General features: G+C 38.2%; 1 protein-coding gene and 1 long non-coding RNA gene across 14 annotated transcripts in view; one reads left to right on the top strand and one right to left on the bottom strand.

Moving 5' to 3' along the window:
- The window catches only part of SUGCT (succinyl-CoA:glutarate-CoA transferase), an 861,069-nt gene that overhangs the window by 436,078 nt on the left and 401,585 nt on the right, over window positions 1-23,406 (top strand). For 2 of the 13 annotated variants that reach the window (XM_061415384.1, XM_061415383.1), the window contains exon 13: window positions 21,884-21,990. The exons of the other annotated variants lie outside the window; for them this stretch is intronic. In XM_061415384.1, the coding sequence (XP_061271368.1) occupies window positions 21,884-21,949 (66 nt within the window). In that variant the 3' untranslated portion in view covers window positions 21,950-21,990. The remainder of the gene's footprint in view (window positions 1-21,883; window positions 21,991-23,406) is intronic. 13 annotated transcript variants of the gene reach the window in all.
- Window positions 924-23,182, bottom strand: LOC133246753 (uncharacterized). The gene is made up of 3 exons (XR_009736134.1): window positions 22,440-23,182; window positions 2,680-3,577; window positions 924-1,612 (listed from the first exon to the last, which is right to left on the bottom strand). It is a non-coding gene; the product is annotated as an uncharacterized LOC133246753 (long non-coding RNA).

Genomic DNA, 23,406 nt, shown 5'->3' with positions numbered 1-23,406 from the left:
CAGCTGGGGCAGGGAAGAATCTTCCTTACACTTTTGAACTGAGCAACTTGGACTGACAGGTCACTGAGAAGATACAAATGTGGGTTTGAATCTCTTGTAAGACCTCAATTATCTGAATGTGAAAGGATCATTGAAAAGTAAACCTTGAATTAATTCATTGATAGTTTAGAGTTGTATTATTAAAAACAATCAGACCATCTGATCCTTTTGACCTGTGATCTATTCCGAACAGAAAGTGGCATTAAAAAGTTTTTCACTTCGCTTTTAATCTTAGTAAACTTTTAATCACAACCTAAATGATACGGTTAATATTGTTTTTCATTGAATTATTTGGAAAAATTAATAGGCAGAAATGTATGTAGTTATTCTCCAACTGAAATGTGAAGTATGATGTCCAGAGTTGATGACATGTAGCTTGCCCTCATAAAAATGAAAGCTTCATCACTATACTGTTACCAAACCTGGCTTGTATAGTAAGGAAAGTGTAGGTCTTAAGAGAAATGGCTCCACTGGAATACAGTAAGTCTTCTACATACAAACATCCAAGTTGCAATTGCAGACTTTCAAAGATGTGAATGTACATGCCATCAACATCATATTTGAGTGAAATTGCAGCTTGCTCTCCATCTCCAGTTGTTGATGATCCTTCAGCTGTATCATTTCCCACCTCGTCTTCCTCCAGTCAGTAACTCTTCTTGCCTCTTCACTCAATTCCAGCCCCTGTATGCCAGCTGTTGTACTGTACTACTGTACTTTTCAAGGTACTGTATTGTAAGGTTAATTAAAAAATTTTCTGTTTGTGTGTTCTTTATGTATTATTTGTGTGTAAAGTATTATAAACCTGTTATAGTACAGTACTATATAGCTGATTGTGTTATTTGGATACCTCGGCTAACTTTGAGACTTATAAACAAATTGGACTTGAACCCACTCTCAGAGTAGAGCTCATTTGTATGTAGGGGGCTTACTATAGTGGCTCAGTGGTGATTATATTACATTTCATAAAATAAGAATTTTCCTAGTTACCCAGAGTTGCTACTGCTTTTATTTGTAAGACTGATTCATTGCAAACATTTTTGGTGGACATAGTGTATTTAGTTCACTGTTTTTTAAATGGAACATATGAAAGTTTTTTTCTGAAAAACACGGGGTTAAGAAGATTGATACTTATTTTTTCATCTATTTATTCAACAAATATTTTCTGTGACAGTTCTTGTATAAATTCAGGCTTTAGGAAAAAAGATGTAACCATGTGAATAATGGGGCAAAAGATTTCTAAGCAGAGAGAACAGCATGAGTGAAGCCCTTGGGTGGGAAAGACCTTGGCAAGTTTGCAAAATGATTGGAACTTAGTGAAGGACGGGGAGAATGAAACAAGAGACTGAAAGTGATAAAGTAATAAACATGAGGGGCTCTTAATGTGCGTGTAGCTATTGTCCTTAATTTGATGTCACGAGCCTGCTGTACATTTTGTGATGTGTGTGATGTCTTTATTTTGTGATGTTCTGACGTCATTTCCTTGTCTTTCTTCATTGTTGTTCCTTCTTTGACTTGGCAGCAGTTATTGCTCTGATTCTGGTAACTTGATCTTCTTTTCTTTCTAATATGCTTTCTGTTGGTTGAAGAATCAGATAACCAGACTAATTAGAATTATGTTGAATTTAAGGGTAAAAAAACAAACAAACAATGAATTTGGAGTATAAACTGTCTCCTCTGGGCAAACTCTATACATTTTTATACACAGACCCATTTCCTTCTGGACCTCAGTTTCCTCCTGTATAAAAGCTGGCTAGAGACCAAAACATCACATCAGTGCCCTTTTAGTCAGTAATTTGATTTACAGTGGTTTTCTAAATGATCTTTAAAAATTAATTACATTTGTTGTGCTTTCCATAGTTAAGCATACCACGTCTTAACTATCTTGAAGTGTTAACTATGTCTTTAAATAATTGTACTCTCAATGCATTAATATTTACTAAAAGAAACTAAAAAAAGTGTTGAGGATCCTTGTCTAAAAGAGGATCAATATTTAATTATAAATCATGTATTACATTTTTCTTCTGCTGAGTATAAAATACATTGTATGAAAATGTGAATTCAAGTGAAAATTACAGTTTTGAGCTCCATGCCTAATGATTTCTGCATTTTCTAAATGCATGTATGTATTTTTCTATTCCAAAAATCTGTACTCTAAACTTGCTGCACACAGGAGTGTCCAGTTGTACATGGACACACAGCTATTAACTGAGGGGAGAAGCTGTTTCTTCTATTCTGATATCAACTGCTGCACGTGCCACAGTACTTTGGGCAAATCAGATGATCAGAAAGATGTTTATTGAATGAATGCGTAAGTGAATAAAATCCACTGGCTTGAATCTGGATTTGAGCCTTTGCTAACCGCCCCAGAAGTCATCATCTAGCTGCTTTTCTGTCTTCAGAAAAGTTGTTGTCAGGCCCGTTTCTTAAAAATAAAGTGTGAATTTGTGGTACTCTAGAATGCTCTGGGATTATATAGGAATGTGTAAGATGGTCTTCAACTGTCTTAGGAGAAAAGAGTTAGTAAGCAACACTCAGGTAGAAATAAAATAGTCAGACGGTGGTCAACCTCAGCAAGGTATTTGCAAAACAGCCATCAAGTGACATTCTTTCTTATTTGGGGATTAGAAGTTGTCCACTTACCTCCAAACCTCCCTCCTGGCTAATTGCAGGGGAGAGATGAGTGGAAGGCCAGGTGCTGGACAAGTGCTGACAGCTGTCCTGAATGTGGCATCTTATTTCCTGCAGGCCCAGGTCTGCTTAGCATTACACAGTACTTAGCTTTGGTTAGGATGTGGTCAGTGTTTGTTACAAGGTGTATGAGAAATTGGCTTTTCAGGAGGAAAGCTTCCGAAAATTTACACTGTGTGTGTAAATTTTAGTTTAGAAGATTGCCTCTAAAAATTCAGGTGTGTGTCAGGGGTACAGAAAATTTATTGGTTGGACAGCAGCAAAAATATTTCTTTTGTCAACCCAAGGGAAAAATCCATAAGGTTTATAGTCTATATTTGAAAATAAGTAAATTCATTCCTAGAAATATTTGGAGATCTCTGGCTCTCAGATGGTTTGGGGTCCATTCATCCATCAGTGGTCAGATGATTCTGAAGAGTTTTGTAGGGGTCAGTGAAGGGAAGATGAGGATTTGGGGTGAAGGGCTTGTAAGGATCACAGATACATTTGTGTTACTACAATCCTTGAAGATCACAAGGAAGTAGTGGAAATTATTTATTGAATGAATCTGTGCTTAAACTTAATGGGGATTATCTTTAAAGAGTAGCAGTGGAAAAAAGGCATCTGGGAAAAAAAAACCTTAACACTTCTGGAAGAAATTTATGATTTTATTCTCATTATATTACTGTAGTGTTTAAACTATTAACTCTTTCTTAAGAATATTGATGATGTGTGAGGTCCCTAACGGCTTTAGATTTCAGTGATGCTGTGATTAATGAAGAACAAAGGGTATGTCTGAGAAAGACCTGGCATGTCCCCTTATTTCTAAATCAAAGGTGTCATTAGCAGCATCCGTTGTGGCATCAGACTTCTGTGAAACAAGAGGAGACAGAATTTAAACCATGTGGATAAGTGATTCATCTTGAGATATGCATTGTTTGGAGAATTGGCTGAGAAACCCCTGGACTGAGGGAGATTACACTCACAAAAATGCATCTCAATGTGTGAGCACAAATGTTCACTTTCTTTATTTTAACTTGAGCTGTGACCTCTCAAAACTGCTTGCTCAGCCTTTCTTAATACCAGAGCAACTTAAAAACAAATCATATCTTTTACCAAAATTGCATAAAAGCAGGTCCTCTGGGCCCAGGGCTTTGACAGGATTCATTCTGAAATGATCCTGTGTCATGCAACCTACACAGCAAATTTGTTACTTTTATTACAGAAAAATCATACAAGTTTTTCCAGAGTCCAGCTGTGGATCTTTAGATTGTCTTCATGTTACTCGGAACAGAACAACTGTTTGAATCAAAGCCAAAGATGTCCTTGAATCATTTGGTATCAGGGCACTAATGAGCTCTGCAGACATTTCAAATTCCTTTCCTTCCCTCTCTCACCCACCCCTTCCACCCCTTCCACCTTAACCAGGTGTGACTTAATCCAGTCTATTTCCCCCCTAAGTAATAAGCTGTAACACACACACATAAAATTTATGTATATATAATTTTTCTGTACTGTAAAGTGAGTTTTCAAAATAGTGTTTTTTTTTTAAATAAGAGCTAAATGTTTTACTGATCTGCTTTTATTAATAGGTATGTAAAAACGGAGCTTCAATTTTCATTGTATCCTAGGGTTTATAGAGATGACAGATAACTTTCATGATCTGTTAAGCCAACCCTTGGTTTTCAGAGATGAGAGCCCTGAGGCTCAGAATTTGAAGAGATTTACTCCAGATCACACAGGTAATAGCTGGTAGGGCTTGACTAGAACCAGGCCATTGAATTCCTGGTGCTTTTTTCCCTGGAGAGTGTGATCTGAGAGGTTTATAATTCTAATTTTTCTTACTTTTCTCCACTTAAAATTGCATGTTATAAATGGGCATGTGTTATCCACATATGAGACTTCCTTCTTGTTTTTCATGGTGAATTTATGAAATTATATAATTCTGAAGTCATGTTATGTGAACATATGATTTCTATGTGGTATACTCACTGCTCCCCACCACCACCCCTGCCCCCACCCCCCACCCCCCCACTCCTCTTACCCCATCTGTCTGATGAACTCACACTGAAAACCAAGGCTCAAATCCTCTGTGAGTCTCTGTGCCAAGTAAACCCTTCTCTAGACAGGTGAACCTCCCCTCTCCCCCAGCAGCTTGTCCTCTATCTACACCCTAGCAACTCTTTGTACATTTGTGGCTATGAGCACTCTTTACATTGTGTTATGTTTATTTATTCATTCATTAATTTTTCTTTATCCTTAGTTCTGTAATATAGAAAATAAAATTATTGGATGAACTTCTGAATAATTTAAAACCCCTTTAACTTTTATTCCTAATTATGTTTCTGAACAAGTATGGCACCTTGAAAGAGATTCTATTAGTTCAATCTCCCCACAGATTATGGGTGAATCAGTTTTTACTTTCAATTAACTGGCACTTATTGAGCTTGATGGACATGAGTCTGAGTGAACTCCGGGAGCTGGTGATGGATAGGAGGCCTGGCGTGCTGCGATTCATGGGGTCACAAAGAGTTGGACATGATTGAGCGACTGAACTGAACTGAACTGATTGAGCACCTAGTATTACAAATAACTCCTAGAATTGCTCTTGTAGACACCTTGCCACTGAATCCTCACAACAGTCTTGGGGAATTAGGTTGTCCTACTCTATGGACAGACAAAGAAACTGAAACACAGAGTCCATGTCTTGCCCGAGGTTTATTAAGTGGCTGAATCTGAAATTGAAACCAAATCACTGGAATCAATATTCAAGATCCCCCAACCCCCATTATATTCATCCTTATCTCATTAAGCATTTTTGTTTTCGGTATGTCTTATACTTCAACAATATAGGGAAGTGGTTGGTAGTTGTGGTGGGGGGAGGAGTTGGGAGAAATTTCAGAAGTTTAAGAATAGTTCTTTGGATTGTGTGCCTCACATGTTTTGTTCAAATTCACGGCCACCGATGTAAAAAATGTTTAAACTGTTATACTGTTGAAAGAATTGGACTAAGTCTCCTTCAGTTTTTGTTATTGTTGCCTTTTATTTCTGTTTATAACTTATCTTAGTTAACTTCTTACCATCATTATTTTTAAAATGGGGATGAGTTCCATATTCTAACCCCTGGAAGATAGCTCTTAATTATCCAAGAATCACAGAGAAAAGAGGATGGATGACATTTGAGTTACTAGCTAGTTCAAAACAAGAAGTTGTCTAGTTGCTTCTTTCCACGAAATTATTTGTCAGAATTTCTAATTAATATCAAACATATACTTCAACTCCATTTATCCCCTTCTTTTAATCTCAGACATCCTATCAGTTCTTTAAGTGGGCCTATATAGAATGGTAAAGCGGAAGAGAAATAAAAAATCTCTTTATCTGTTTTCAAACCAATAAAATTCTATAAAGCAATTATCTTTCAATTAAAAAAATAAATTGATTTAAAAAAAAAGATTTAGCACCCAGGAAGCTACTCCTTTTTAAATAAAGTTTTTCAAAAAAATAAAAATCTCTTAGGTTTCTTCAGATTGAATCATGTGTACCTGAATAGTTATGTCATGTGTAATGCTTGTCTTTGGTTGTGAAAATTAGACAGTATTGCTGAATAATCAGCTTTTATAATTCGCTGTTGCTTGGATTGGGCATTTTGTGTTAGTACTGAACAGTAAGAGATGGGCCCTTTTATTTGCAAAAAGATAAAAAATAAGGATCATGAAGTTCATCTAGCTTTTTGAGCAATTCAGCTCTAATGGCAGAAAAGGAATGTGTTTTTAAGAAAGTGAAATTAATGAAAAGTGTTCATCTGTTGGTAGAGCAGTAGTTTGAAGATTGAATGTTAGCAGCTTTGCAGCTTTTGGTTATTAACTCTATTTTGTCTTCTGTCTTGCAGCTGTCAAATAAGAGTGGCAGGTTTTGAAAAGGCAAGAGAGAAAGAAGTTAGAAAAAGGGGTATGCCCTCACCAGAGGAAAATGCTTCTCAGATATGATTAAAAGCTTTTGAGATAGCTACTTCCAATCCATTGAGAGCAGAAAACATGCGGATCAGGAAACTCAGAAGGCTCTTAGAGGTCTGAGTATTATTGCAGACCTAGAATGCTAATGTTGGAATGAGGTTATCAGTTCAGTTTGTTGCTCAGTCTTGTCCGACTCTTTGCAACCCCATGGACTGCAGCATGCCAGGCCTCCCTGTCCATCAACAACTCCTGGAGTCTGCTCAAACTCATATTCATTGAGTCAGTGATACCATCCAACCGTCTCATCCTCTGTTGTCCTCTTCTTCTCCTGCCTTTAATCTTTCCCAGCATCAGGTTCTTTTCCAAAGAGTCAGTTCTTTGCAGCAGGTGCCCAAAGTATTGGAGCTTCAGCTTCAGCATCAGTCCTTCCAATAAATATTCAGGACTCTCCTTTAAGATTGACTGGTTTGATCTCCTTGCAGTCCAAGAGACTCTCAAAAGTCTTTTGCAACACCACAGTTTGAAAGCATCAATTCTTCGATGCTCAGCTTTCTTTATAGTCCAACTCTCACATCCATACATGACTAATGGAAAAACCATAGCTTTGACTAGACGGACCTTTGTTGGCAAAGTAATGTCTCTGCTTTTTAATATGCTGTCTAGGTTGGTCATAGCTTTTCTTCCAAAGAGCAAGCTTCTTTTAATTTCATGGCTCCAGTCACCATCTGCAGTGATTTTGAAGCCCCCCAAAATAAAGTCTCTGTTTCCATTGTTTCCCCATCTATTTGCCATGAAGTGATGGGGCTGGATGCTATGATCTTAGTTTTTTGAATGCTGAGGTTTAAGCCAACTTTTTCACTCTCCTCTTTCATTTTCATCAAGAGGCCCTTTAGTTCTTCTTCACTTTCTGCCATAAGGGTGGTGTCATCTGCATGTCTGAGGTTATTGATATTTCTCCTGGAAATCTTGATTCTAGCTTGTGCTTTGTAGGAGGAAGCTGTTCAAAACAGCTACTGGGGAGTGTTGTCCAGGTAGTCAGCTAGACCAGGAGGAGGGAGATGTCAGTGTTTTCATCATTTTAAATGCAAAGGCTAGGCTGAGTTTACTTAGAGCCATTGTTTTCAAATATATTTCTCATCCTTTTACTCTTTTGTTAAATGAAATATCAATACAGAAAACTGATTTTAAGAGCTGGTTTGGTTGATGCAGGGGAGAAGGTAGACCCTGCCCTCCTAAGCTTCATCTTTCCTTTTACAGCAGATTCTGAAACATCAGATTTTTTCCAGACCTAGTTTGGAAACCATACAATCACATTTGGAAATATGGTTGGTGAGCTCCCTGATCATCTCATTGCCCTGGGGCCAAGGAGAGTGAAACTCAGTCTAGTGATTCTCAAAGTGTGACCCCAGTAGGATCAAGATCACTGGGAAACTTATTGGACAGACAAATTCAATGTCAAAATGTCTTGGGTGGGGCCTAGCAGTCTACATTCTGTTTATAACTACAGTTGTCAAGACCATCAAATTTTGAGAATCATTACTAGGGCATTGGTTCAGATGTTTATATTTCTCAGACCAGTTGTATTGCTGGGTCCCCAGAGAAGCAGACACCAAAATAAGACTGAATTTACGAGGTTTCTAGCAGAGGAAACACCTGTGAGAGAATAAAGCTGGAAGGGCTTTCCAAACTCATGCACATCTACTCTGAATGAAGGAGAGAGGAAAGAAGATTGAGTAGAAACATTTCAGAATGTTAGTTCTAATATCTGGGACATTTTCATTGCTTGTTTTTCTCTTAAAAATGTTATATTTTCCTGAGGGGGGAAAAATTTGTAGGAGGAGGAAGTGTATATCGAGTAAATTTGGATTGTTTTCTGGTCATTGTCAACCGATCTATTGAGACACTATTTTGATATACTCCTCTGAAGAGTTCAATTCAGTCCAGTTGATTCTCTCAGTCATGTTCGACTCTTTGTGACTCCGTGGACTGCAGCACGCCAGGCCTCTCTGTCCATTACCAACTCCCAGAGATTACTCAAACTCATATCCATTGAGTCGGTGATCTCATCCAACCATCTCATCTTGTGTCATCCCCTTCTGTTTCTGCCTTCAATCTTTCCTAGCATCACGGTCTTTTCAAATGAGTAAGTACTTCGCATCAGGTGGCCAAAATATTGGAGTTTCAGTTCAATATCAGTCCTTCCATTGAACACCGAGGACTGATCTCGTTTAGGAAGGACTTGTTGGATCTCCTTGCAGTCCAATGGACTCTCAAAAGTCTTCTCAACACCACAGTTCAAAAACATCAATTCTTTAGTGCTCAGCTTTCTTTATAGTCTGACTCTCACATCCATACATGACTACTGGAAAAACCATAGCCTTGACTAGACGGACCTTTGTTGGCAAAGTAATGTCTCTGCTTTTTAATATACTGTCTAGGTTGGTCATAACTTTTCTTCCAAGAAGTAAATGTCTTAATTTCATGGCTGCAGTCACCATCAGCAGTGTTTTCAGAGCCTCTCCAAAATAAAGTCTGCCACTGTTTCCACTGTTTCTCCATCTATTTGCCATGAAGTGAAGAGACCAGAGGCCATGATCTTAGTTTTCTGAATGTTGAGCTTTAAGACAACTTTTTCACTCTCCTCTTTCACTGTCATCAAGAGGCTCTTTAGTTTCTCTTCACTTTCTGCCATAAGGGTGGTGTCATCTGCATATCTAAGATTACTGATAACTCTCCCGGCAATCTTGATTCCAGCTTGTGCTTCTTCCAGCCCAGTATTTCTCATGATGTACTCTGCATATAAGTTAAATAAGCAGGATGACAATTTACAGCCTTGACATACTCCTTTCCCTATTTGGAACCAGTCTGTTGTTCCATGTCCAGTTCTAACTGTTGCTTCCTGACCTGCATACAGCTTTCTGAAGAGGCAGGTCAGGTGGTCTGGTATTCCCATGTCTTGAAGAATTTTCCACAGTTTACTGTGATCCACACAGTCAAAGGCTTTGGCATAGTCGATAAAGCAGAAATAGATGTTTTTCCAGAACTCTCTTCCTTTTTCCATGATCCAGTGGATGTTGGCAATTTGATCTCTGATTCCTCTGCCTTTTCTAAAACTAGCTTGAACATCTGAAAGTTCACGGTTCACATACTGCTGAAGCCTGGCTTGGAGAATTTTGAGCATTACTTTACTAGTGTGTGAGATGAGTGCTATTATGTGGTAGTTTGAGCATTCTTTGGCATTGCCTTTCTTTGGGATTGGAATGAAAACTGACCTTTTCCAGTCCTGTGGCCACTGCTGAGTTTTCCAAATTTGCTGACATATTGAGTGCAGCACTTTCACAGCATCATGTTTTAGGATTTGAAATAGCTGTACTGGAATTCCATCACCTCCACTAGCTTTGTTTGTAGTGATGCTTTCTAAGGCCCACCTGACTTCACATTCTAGGATGTCTGGCTCTAGGTGAGCGATCACACCATCGTGATTATCTGAGCTGTGAAGCTCTTTTTTGTACAGTTCTTCTGTGTATTCTTGCCACCTCTTCTTAATATCTTCTGCTTCTGTTAGGTCCATATCATTTCTGTCCTTTATCAAGTCCATCTTTGCATGAAACATTCCCTTGGTGTCTCTAGTTTTCTTTTTTCTTTTCTTTTTTAACTTTACAATATTGTATTGGTTTTGCAATATATCAAAATGAATCTGCCACAGGTATACATGTGTTCCCCATCCTGAACTCTCCTCCCTCCCCATACCATCCCTCTGGGTCGTCCCAGTGAATCAGCCGCAAGCATCCAGTATTGTGCATCAAACCTGGACTGGCGACTCGTTTCATATATGAGATTATACATGTTTCAATGCCATTCTCCCAAATCATCCCACCCTCGCCCTCTCCCTCTCCCATAGAGTCCAAAAGACTGTTCTATACATCAGTGTCTCTTTTGCTGTCTTGTATACAGGGTTATTGTTACCATCTTTCTAAATTCCATATATATGCACTAGTATACTGTATTGGTGTTTTTCTTTCTGGCTTACTTCACTCTGTATAATAGGCTCCAGTTTCATCCACCTCATTAGAACTGATTCAAATGTATTCTTTTTAATGGCTAAGTAATACTCCATTGTGTATATGTACCACAGCTTTCTTTATCCATTCATCTGCTGATGGACATCTAGGTTGCTTCCATGTCCTGGCTATTATAAACAGTGCTGCAATGAACATTGGGGTACACGTGTCTCTTTCCCTTCTGGTTTCCTCAGTGTGTATGCCCAGCAGTGGGATTGCTGGGTCATATGGCAGTTCTATTTCCAGTTTTTTAAGGAATCTCCACACTGTTCTCCATAGTGGCTGTACTAGTTTGCATTCCCACCAACAGTGTAAGAGAGTTTTCTTTTCTCCACACCCTCTCCAGCATTTATTGCTTGTAGATGTTTGGATAGCAGCCATTCTGACTGGTATGAAATGGTACCTCATTGTGGTTTTGATTTGCATTTCTCTGATAATGAGTGATGTTGAGCATCTTTTTATGTGTTTGTTAGCCATCTGTATGTCTTCTTTGGAGAAATGTCTATTTAGCTCTTTGGCCCATTTTTTGATTGGGTCATTTATTTTTCTGGAATTGAGCTGTAGGAGTTGCTTGTATATTTTTGAGATTAGTTGTTTGTCAGTTGCTTCATTTGCCATTATTTTCTCCCATTCTGAAGGATGACATGATCCTCTACATAGAAAACCCTAAAGACTCCACCAGAAAATTACTAGAAGTAATCAATGAATATAGCAAAGTTGCAGGATATAAAATCAACACACAGAAAAATCTTGCATTCCTATACACTAATAATGAGAAAATAGAAAGAGAAATTAAGGAAACAATTCCATTCACCATTGCAATGAAAAGAATAAAATACTTAGGAATATATCTACATAAAGAAACTAAAGACCTATATATAGAAAACTATAAAACACTGGTGAAAGAAATCAAAGAGGACACTAATAGATGGAGAAATATACCATGTTCATGGATTGGAAAAATCAATATAGTGAAAATGAGTGTACTGCCCAAAGCAATTTATAGATTCAATGCAATCCCTATCAAGCTACCAACAGTATTCTTCACAGAGCTAGAATAAATAATTTCACAATTTGTATGGAAATACAGAAAACCTCTAATAGCCAAAGCAATCTTGAGAAAGAAGAATGGAACTGGAGGAATCAACCTGCCTGACTTCAGGCTCTACTACAAAGCCACAGTCATCAAGACAGTATGGTACTGGCACAAAGACAGAAATATAGATCAATGAAACAAAATAGAAAGCCCAGAGATAAATCCACGCACATATGGACACCTTATCTTTGACAAAGGAGGCAAGAATATACAATGGATTAAAGACAGTCTTTTTAACAAGTGGTGCTGGGAAATTGGTCAACCACTTGTAAAGAATGAAACTAGAACACTTTCTAACACCATACACAAAAATAAACTCAAAATGGATTAAAGATCTAAACGTTTAAGACCAGAAACTATAAAACTCCTAGAGGAGAACATAGGCAAAACAGTCTCCAACATACGTCACAGCAGGATTCTCTATGACCCACCTCCCAGGATATTGGAAATAAAAGCAAAAATAAACAAATGAGACATAATTAAACTTAAAAGCTTCTAATTTTCTTGAAGAGATCTCTAGTCTTTCCCATTCTGTTGTTTTCCTCTATTTCTTTGCATTGATTGCTGAGGAAGGCTTTCTTATCTCTCCTTGCTATTCTTTGGAACTCTGCATTCAGATGTTTATATCTTTCCTTTTCTCCTTTGCTTTTCACTTCTTTTCTTTTCACAGCTATTTGTAAGGCCTCCTCAGACAGCCATTTTGCTTTTCTGCATTTCTTTTCCATGGGGATGGTCTTGATCCCTGTCTCCTGTACAATGTCACGAATCTCTGTCCATAGTTCATCAGGCACTCTATCAGATCTAGTCCCTTAAATCTATTTCTCACTTCCACTGTATAATCATAAGGGATTTGATTTAGGTCATACCTGAATGGTCTAGTGGTTTTCCCTACTTTCTTCAATTTAAGTTCAATCTGGCAATAAGGAGTTCATGATCTGAGCCACAGTCCACTCCTGGTCTTGTTTTTGTTGACTGTATAGAGCCTCTCCATCTTTGGCTGCAAAGAATATAATCAATATGATTTTGATGTTGACCATCTGGTGATGTCCATGTGTAGAGTCTTCTCTTGTGTTGTTGGAAGAGAGTGTTTGTTATGACCAATGTGTTCTCTTGGCAAAACTATTAACCTTTGCCCTGCTTCATTCCATATTCCAAGGCCAAATTTGCCTGTTACTCCAGGTGTTTCTTGACTTCCTACTTATGCATTCCAGTCCCGTATAATGAAAAGGACATCCATCTTTTTTGGGTGTTAGTTCTAAAAGGTCTTATAGGCCTTCATAGAACCGTTCAACTTCAGCTTCTTCAGCATTACTAGTTGGGTCATAGGCTTGGATTACCATGATATTGAATGGTTTGCCTTGGAAATGAACAGAGATCATTCTGTCGTTTTTGAGATTGCATCCAAATACTGCATTTCGGACTCTTTTGTTGACCATGATGGCTACTCCATTTCTTCTAAGGGATTCCTTCCCACAGTAGTAGATATAATGGTCATCTGAGTTAAATTCACCCATTCCAGTCCATTTTAGTTTGCTGATTCCTAGAATATCGACGTTCACTCTTGCCATCTCCTGTTTGACCACTTCCAATTTGCCTTGATTCATAGACCTGACATTCCAGGTTCCTATGCAATATTTCTCTTTACAGCATCTGACCTTGCTTCTATCACCAGTCACATCCACAACTGGGTATTGTTTTTGCTTTGGCTCCATCGCTTCATTCTTTCTGGAGTTATTTCTCCATTGATCTCCAGTAGCGTATTGGGCACCTACAGAGCCAGGGAGTTCCTTTTTCAGTATCCTGTCATTTTGCCTTTTCATACTGTCCATGGGGTTCTCAAGGCAAGAATACTGAAGTGGTTTGCTATTCCCTTCTCCAGTGGACCACATTGTGTCAGACCTCTCCACCATGACCCGTCCGTCTTGGGTGGCCCCACATGTCATGGCTTAGTTTCATTGAGTTAGACAAGGCTGTCACCTGTGTGATCAGATCACGGGTTTATTAATCATTGCTCTGACCACAAGTCTAACTCCTATGGGAAAGCTTTTGTACTAGCTATTTCTTTGCTGGAATGTACTTCCCTCTTCAGTGCTTCTCCTTTGTGGCTAACCATTAAGAGTCGGCTTACTGTGTGTTAGTTGCTCAGTTGTGTCCGACTTTGTGACTCCAAGGACTCCAAGGACTCTGTAGTCCACCAGAGTCCTCTGTCCATAGGGTTTCCCAGGCAAGAATATCTGAGTGGTTTGCCCTTTCCTCCTCCAGGGAATCTTCCTGACCCAGAAATCGAACATGGGTCTCCCACATTACAAGCAGATTCTTTACCATCTGATCCACCAGGCAAGCATTGAGTTGGCTGGGAACATTTAAGCAATCCCAGCGCCCAGGCTCCACCACCTAAGCCCAGTGAAATCAGTCTCTGATTCCTTAACTACTCAAATGATTTTCATGGGTGGAAAAGTTGAGAAGTACTGTGATGTTTTCTCATGGGTGTTATTTAGGAGAAAAGATCCGTCCTATCCATTCAAACTAAATTAGCTGCTCTAACACTTTCTAATAGGACATATTACTTTCTGATAGTTTATTCTTGATTTATTTCTCTGTTTGTTTTGTGCTTTTTACCACCAAACAGAATATAAGCTTAATGAAAGCAAAGTTTTGTCTTGTTTATCACTTTGCCCGAGATCTCAGAATGGATTCTAGAGCTTGTAAGCACTTGATCAATATTAATTTATACTTTTCATGTGCCAAGCACTGTGTTAGGACCCAGGGATTGTATAATAATGAATAACTGTAGAATAGCAACAGATACCCTTCCCTCTGCCAAAGTAGTGTTCTCTGTCTTCATTAAGCTCACAGTCTAGTGAACTACTTTTTTTCCCCCTAACATTTTATTCTATTCTGTTAAAACCTCAGAAAAGTAGAGTAGTTAAAAAGGAAATTTTTTATGACATAAAGATGTCAGTGGCATCTCTTCATTGTAGTTATCTGGCATCTCTTCTTTTCATTGTAGTTATCAGCGACACATTTACATGGTTAAATAGACTCAGTGATTTATAGAAACTGAAATGACATTTCAACCCTGCCTTATAACAGTCTGAGCTGTGGTTTCAGGGCTCTGCAATTTCTTCAGTCCTCCCTTGCTGCATAGTGCTACCAAGGAACCCTGAGACAGTGCGGCGTCCTCCCCCACACAGCAGGTCCTCAGTGGGATCCTCCTGGTGGTCCAAGACCAGAGCTGAATCTTCCTGCTGTGGTTGGCCTGCAGGAAGTACTCTGTAGTCCCTCAATTCAGCCAGACAGACACATGAAAGAGCCCAAGAACACACACAGAGTAGACACATAAACAAGTGTACACTCATCCATTTTTATGGAAACAGACATAAATGGTGTGGGGGTGCCTTGGCACATGGAGTGTCTAGATTCTAGAGGGTTTAGTCAAGAGACAGTGGCTAAATCTTGACAGCAGAAATTACAATGAAGGAAAAGCTCGGCTGGGAGATCCAGACTAGGGCATTGCAGGCCAAATGATGATCCATGTGCAAAGTCTAACAGGCTTTAGCAAACACAAGGCCAAGGCAAGTAGGCACTTTTTGCTGATCTTGATTCTGCCTGTACTGGAACAAGATGGCTTGGGGATTAGGTGAAGTGAGTGTTTCTTCACCCTATCTTTCCTCCTCAGAGAATTCACTATCTGGGTCAAGATAAGAGGGTAACTTTTATATATAACTTAAATAGAGCAGTAACTTACTCTGTCATAGTTATTGTTTCCATAATCTCAACTTTGACTAGCTTATGTGGATTTATTTCTTTAATCATTAAGCTATTAGAAAATCTTCATCTAGAGCTTTGGTTTTGTAATATAAACTTATAGAGAGAAATTTGTTAGTTGATTGAAACCTGAGTGTGAACAAGATATATTTTTCAATATTTAGTGTATATAGTCTGTTGGTTTGTCTGTATAAATGAGATGACAAACTCTTGGTTTGCCAGAGGTAGTGCCTTTCTACTTAAAAATATAGTCCTCTAGCTACTTCCCTGGGGTCCAGTAGTTAAGACTCTGCACTTCCACTGCAGGGGCCATGGATTAAATCCCTGGTCAGGGAGCTAAGATCCCAACATGGTGTAGCCAAAAAAAAAACAAAAACAAAAACAAAAACCAAAAAAAAGCATTTAAAATATTAATGCTTTAGTGAAAATACTGTAACACTTGTAGTTTCTCCAGGTATAACATCTACCTCATTATATTGTCTTTTAAATTGTTGTGTAAATACCCAAGTCACTGTTAAAGGCCAGGCTGGAATCCCAAAACATCCTAGGTGGTATATCCACACCTGCCTTGCACTTAGTTTAGAGCTTAAGTAAGAAATCAGCTCACTGTGACTCCACAAAGCAAAAAAGCAAGGCATTCAAATGTGATGGGTCAGGAAGAAGGCACATTTCTTAATGAATTTATAATTGTAGATTTGTGTGAAAATGTACTTGCACTAGCATAGAATAGTGCAATTAGTTTGGTTCTTTTTTCTTTAACTAGTTTCATTAAAACAAAAAACACCTGTTGTTAATTTTGCTGTTTATTTAATCATGAATTTAATATATGTTTATTATGTGCCAAGTACTATGATGGGCACTGAGTATATAATGGTTAAACGTTTTTTTTTTTTAAGTTTACAATTAGTGGAGGAGACAGGGAATTAAAAACTTCATAATTACAGGTATGGCCTTACTTGATTGATAAAGGTAGTAGGAGAGACTGATGTGGGGATATAATTTAAATGGGGGATGGGACAGCTAAGTGACATTTTAGCCTAGAGAGTTAGCCATCTGCAGGATACTTTATATTTCAGAGTCCAGAAAATCTGCAAAACTCTTATACTTCATGTTTTACTTTCGAATCTAGGAAAGGAAAATGGACAGTAACTTGTTTTAGTTTTATTGGATTATTGGAGAAAGTATATAGAAATTAACTTTTCTGGGACTTCCCTGGTGGTCCAGTGGTCAAGACTCCATGCTTCCAAGGCAGGCAGTGTGGGCTCCATCCCTGGTTGGGGAACTAAGATCCCACATTTTCTCCTAAAATATGGTGATTGTGGAGGAAGCCTAAATAAAGGGGAATACTTTATTTTTGTTTCAAAATTGTGATTTTATCCCACATTGTAATACCCTGCCTCCCAAATGAAGTATGTATATGTGTGTGTATAATCTTTTTCCTGATGAATATCGGGTAAAGACTGTATGTGCACAGGAAATAAGAAACAAGAACTCCCACAGGCTAGAATATTTGAATAATTTCTGCAAGATGTAATAAAAATAGGACCTGATTTAGAGAGGTTCTGCTCAGTCTGCCATTTACAGCAGGGAAAGGAAATATCCACCTGGAAAGTAAGCAGAGAGAATCTTGAAGTGCCCTAGATCACCTCTGTGTTTGTAAAGACCAGTCCATGAAACTAAAGACAAGAAATCGTAAGGCACAGAAGTGAATGTTCCTCCTCCTGCATGTCTAATCTGGGAAAATTTCAGGAAACATAATCTTTCCTCTTTATATTTTGGTACTGAAAGTATTAAACAAGAACACACATGCACTCTCTCATGGAACTTACTGTAAATTCCAATCATGGACAAACATACACTGTTCTTTATAAGCATAAAAGGGAAAAGTCACTCTTCACTGACTTTATTGAGATTGCTTACAGAACCAATAAGCAAACATAAAAACATCCCTATCTTCCTTACATGGAAAATAGATCATCACAGACTATAAACCTTCACCTATAATCTGGTCTGAAAACGGAATCATCCTTGTCAAAACAGCCACAACTGGCAGGATCATGAAATATATACTTCACTGATAGAATCTAAAAGTTATTTCTTGATTGAGGACATATTAACAAAGTGTGTAATGGTTTTAGTCTCTCTCAACACATTGTATTTGAATTCCATTATTACAGTTCATAACTAGAACTAAAATTGAGTTACTATCTGCCACTAAACAATATAATCAAGTCACAGGGTCTTAAGAGTGTTTTTCATTAATAAAGGTGCTGCAAACATAATTCATAGTTTGAGTATTTGATAGTCCTCTTTTTGGGGGATACCAGTTTTTCATCTGTCCTAAAGATCCTCCTGAGAAATCTATATGCAGGTCAAGAAGCAACAGTTAGAACTGGACGTGAAACAGCAGACTGGTTCCAAATTGTGAAAGGAGTACATCAAGGCTGTACACTGTTACCCAGATTATTTTACTTATATGCAGAGTACATCATGCAAAATGCTAGGCTGGATGAAGCACAAGCTGGAATCAAGATTGCCAGGAGAAATATCAATAACCTCAGATATGCAGATGACACCACCCTTATAGCAGAAAGTGAAGAAGAACTAAAGAGCCTCTTGATGAAAGTGAAAGAGGAGAGTGAAAAACTTGGTTTAAAATTCAATATTCAAAAAACAAAGATCATGGCATCTGGTCTCATCACTTCATGGCAAGAAGATGGGGAAACAATGGAAACAGTGACAGACTTTATTTGGGGGGCTCCCAAATCACTGCAGATGGTGACTGCAGCCATGAATTAAAAGACACTTACTCCTTGAAGAAAAGCTATGACCAACCTAGACAGCATATTAAAAAGCAGAGACATTACTCTGCCAACAAAAGCCTGTCTAGTCAAAGCTATGGTTTTTCCAGTAGTCAAGTATGGATGTGAGAGTTGGACTATAAAGAAAACTGAGCACTGAAGAATTGATGCTTTTAAACTGTGGTGTTGGAGAGGATTTTTGAGAGTCCCTTGGACTGCAAGGAGATCCAACCAGTCCATCCTAAACGAGATCAGTCCTGAATATTTATTGGAAGGGCTGATACTGAAGCTGAAATTCCAATACTTTGGCCACCTTATGTGAAGAACTGACTCATTTGAAAAGACCCTGTTGCTGGGAAAGTTTGAAGGTGGGAAGAGAAAGGGACGACAGTGGATGAGATGGTTGGACGGCATCACCGACTCAATGCACATGAATTTGAGTAAGCTCCGGGAGTTGGTGATGGACAGGGAGGCCTGGTGCACTGCAGTCCATGGGGCTTCAAAGAATCAGACACAACTGAGTGGCTGAATTGAACTGAAAGATCCACTCTGGCCAAATGTTGGTATAGAATTCATTTGTACTGCTTACAGCAAAGCCTTTTATTGAAGGCCTGTTCTTCTCCTGCCAGTTATTGCTTCACACACAAAATTAGGTGACTGGGTAAGACCAAATGCTCTGGAGTTAGGTTACTCCAACTTTCTCTAACCCTTTTGCCTGAGTTTCCACATCTCTATATTGAGAGACTGATAGTAAATAGCTCTTGCGTTGGGCACACTGTTAGTCCTATGCCTGTCACATAGCACATGCGCAGTATATATTAGCTCTCTATCCAGAAAGGTTAGGAGAACAGTGATTTAATGTTGCCAATATGTGGCATTTTCTATAACAGTAATTATTCTGACATTATTAATCTTTCCTAGATGTTGTCATTTTCCCCCCATAAAGAACCTTAGGTTAGCTCTATCTTCTTTTTTATTGAAGTGTAGTTTATTTACAATGTGTTAAATTCTGCTGTAAAGCAAAGTGACTCAATTATACACACATATAGGTACTTTTTCATATTCTTCTCCATTATGGTTTATTCTAGGATATTGAATCTAGTTCTCTGAGCTATACAGTAGTACCTTGCTGTTTATCCAGTCTATATGTAATGTGTGTGTGCTTAGTCATTAAATCCTGTCTGACTCTTTGTGACCCAGGGACTGTAGCCTGCCAGACTCCTCTGTCCATGGGATTCCCTGGCAAGAATACTAGAGTGGATTGCCATGTCCTCCTCCAGGGGATCTTCCTGATCCAGGGAGCAAACCTGAGTCTCCTGCATTGCAGGCAGATTCTTTACAGTCTGAGCTACTAGGGAAGCCCTCTATATATAATAGTTTGCATCTGGTAACCCCAAACTCCCAATCCTTCCTTTGCCTGTGCCCTTCCCCCTTGGCAGCCGCAAGTCTGTTCTCTATGTCTGTGAATCTGTTTTAGTTTTGTAGATAGATTCATTTGTATCATATTTTAGGTTCCATATACAAGTGATATCATGGAGAAGCAAATGGCAACCCACTCCAGTATTTTTGCCTGGGAAATCCTATGGACAGAGGAGCCTTGTGGCTATGGTCCATGGGATTGCAAGAGTTGGACACAACTAACTTAGTGACTAAACTACCACCACCATAAGTGATATTACAAGGTATTTGTCCTTCTCTTTCTGACTTATTTCACTGAGTATGATCATTTCGAGTTGCGTCCATACTGGTGCAAATGGCGTTATTTCATTCTTTTTTATGGTTGAGTCGTATTCCATTGTGTATACATATGTACCACATGTTCATTATCCATTCATTGTCAGTGGACATTTAGGTTGTTTCCATGTCTTGACTATTGTGAATTGTGTTGCTATGAGCATAGGGGTGCATGTATCTTTTTGAATTATGGTTTTGTCCAGATATATGCTCAGGAGTGGGATTGCTGAATGATATGGTAATTCTATTTTTAGTTTTCTGAGGAACCTCCATACTGTTTTCCATAGTACCTGGACCAACTTACAGCTCTATTTCATATATAGATATGACTTACTGAAAAACTAAACCAGTAAAAAAAAAAACAAACACTAACTTATTAGGAAAATACAATTTTTTGAATACAAAAATTGGCAGCCTGATAATTTGCTTTATAACATATTATCCTCAAATAATGGTTAACGGTTATCTGAAACTTTTGAAAACAGATTCATTAAATGAGAAGGTATGTCAGTGAAGAAAGATATACTTTGAAATACTCAAAGCCAAGTCAAGAAAAAAAAGGTGAAAAAAATAGCCTGAAAATTTCTGTCTTAAGACAATATAAAAGTTTGAACTTTTATAGTTAATTTAAAGTAAAAGAATAGGTAAAATAGCCAGTGGGAATTTGCTGTATTATCAGGGAGCTCAAACTGGTGCTTTGTGACAACCTAGAGGGGTGGGCTGAGGTGGGAAGTGGGAGGGAGGTTCTTGAGGGAGGGGACATATGTGTACCTATGGCTGATTCATGTTGATGTATGGCAGAAACCAACCCAAAATTGTAAAGCAATTATCCTTCAATTAAAAATAAATAAATTTTAAAAAATTAAAAGAATTTTTTTTCTTGACAACAGAAGGAGATAGATTTTTCTTGGGCTCTAAAACTATTCTGTCCTACATGAGTAGATCTTTCTCTAATTCTTATAATAAATACATTTTAGTATTATATATTTATCTTAAAGTAATCATTTAAAAACCAAACTTCCTTGCCATTGATAATTCAAAATATATCATCTCTGGAATTGTCTAATGACCTTTAGTGATACTGAATCAATGATTTTACTTAAACTTTCAGGCAATTAAGCTTAAAATCAGTTCTTAAATATACAAAATCAAAAAGAATGTTTCTAAATTAAACCAATGGCTCTTTTTGTATCTGCAGCATGCTTTAATTTCTACCACATATGTGTAAATTGGCAAAGTACCTAAAAGGCTATAATAATCCTGATGGCTTGGAACCAATGTTTTACCATCATTGAACAAGCCCATCTACTCCGAATCTTTGGATTAAGACAAAAACTCCATCCTGCCATGCACCTGGTCAGTTGTGCAATCCTGACCAATGAACAGCTGCTAACAATAAGGGTATTGTGCTTATGTAACACAGTTCAGGGCCTGATGGTTAGTCTCTTGATAAATGGTGAAACACTAGGGAATATTCTCTTGCCAGGATGCCTGCTTCATGGAAAATACTATGTCTATGTTGACCTGCACCCTTAAATCTTCTCTCTATATGACTTGGTGGACTTGGGTTCTGGAAGATCACATTAGCCTTCCCACTTGGCTTTGAGGGAGTTAAGGATATTTCAGCCAAGAAATGGCCATACAGTGTTGCAGCAAATGTAATTTTAGGAACTGTTTTCTGTAGACTTGTTTCACCACGTTAACAAAAATCTGTATTATGTTTCTTCCCATCGATGTGGGTGTGTCCTTGTGTGTGTATTCAAGAGAGGCTTCCGTTTGTTGAGTGATCTTCATGCAAACATCTTGGAGTGCTTTACAAAAGAATTTTAAAAATTAAACCAAACAGGATATGAAACTGTGCTGCCAAACAAGTAAGTCTTTAGGCATGATTTAAATTTAGTTAATGACATAAAGAGCTAAATCTGTGAAAGGAAGCAAGTTCCTTGGATCAGAGAAAAAAGAAGCAGAAAACAGATACTCATATTTTGTAAGTCTTCATTTGAGTAGCTCCAAAAATATTCTTTTAGAAGTGTAGTTGGAAAACCCCAGGCTAAGTGAGTTCCAAGGAACAGTATTTTAGGGAAAAAGACCAGATAATGGCTCCCGTGTGCATAGCAATCTACAAAGTGTTTTCCCAGCTTTGATGACAATCTTACTTGTCACAAAACCCACCAAAGCTAAGGAATATGTTACTCCATTTTACAGATGAATAAACTGATGACAGGAGAAATTAAGGGATTATACTAAGGTCATTCAGCTAAGAAGTGATTGATATAGGATCTGAATATGGATTTTGATCTAAATCTGGTGTTCTACTTACAGTACCATGAGTCGAGTCTGTGGCATGTCCTTTATGCTGGATACATTTCTCATGCCACTATAGATCTCTGTCTGATATAACAGCAGTGACTCTGGCTTCCTTGGATAACGTAGTATTCTTCTCTCTCTTAGGAAGGACTGCTGATATTCCCAAGTGAGAAATTTGAAAACCAGGGTGTTCTAATGCCAAGTACATAGCAAATGATAATACTGTGGCTTAATCCCCTCAAAACATTTAAGCTGACTTTGATGGTTTGCCTTTCAAATTAGCCTCTAAGCAGTTGCCAGAATCCTCCCTGAATCAATGTGATTGGATTCAGGCAAGTCTCAATGTTGCAGGTAGCTTCTCTTAGCTGTAGATTAAGAATTGGGGAATTCTTAATGAGCTTCCTGTCCTCTGCTGACTTGGACCAAGTATGGTTATTCTAGAACTTCTTAAGATTCCACAAGCATTGTGGTTTCAGACAGGGAGTCATGGCCTTGTGCCTGAGGAGTGGGTGATACAGTATGTGGATTGATTCTCAAGACATACAGTGTTCAGGGTCATTCAGAACTGACTGTGCTCGCTGCCTAGTTTTGTTGTTGTGTTTTATTGCCTTTTCCTTTAAAAACACGTTTAATTTCTTATCCAAGTTTTAGACATTTAAAAGTTTACATTTTCTCTGGTACTCCTTTAACTTTAGACAAAGCCAGGAAGAACTCCACTTTGTGACTCTCAATTGTTTGGCAAAACACATGTGATAGAATCCGACGGCCAGCAATTGAAACCTTGTCTCTGTAATCAACTCCTTGAGCAGGTCACTCAAGCCAAATATAAGCCCAACTAAGGCCTTACAAATAGCTGTGAAAAGAAAAGAAGTGAAAAGCAAAGGAGAAAAGGAAAGATATAAGCATCTGAATGCAGAGTTCCAAAGAATAACAAGGAGAGATAAGAAATCCTTCCTCAGCGATCATTGCAAAGAAATAGA

The sequence above is a fragment of the Bos javanicus genome, chromosome 4, assembly GCF_032452875.1.
Source record: "Bos javanicus breed banteng chromosome 4, ARS-OSU_banteng_1.0, whole genome shotgun sequence".
NCBI lineage: Eukaryota > Metazoa > Chordata > Mammalia > Artiodactyla > Bovidae > Bos > Bos javanicus.
The sequence above is the reverse complement of the archived record's forward strand: the minus strand, read 5'-3'. Positions and strand labels throughout refer to the sequence as shown.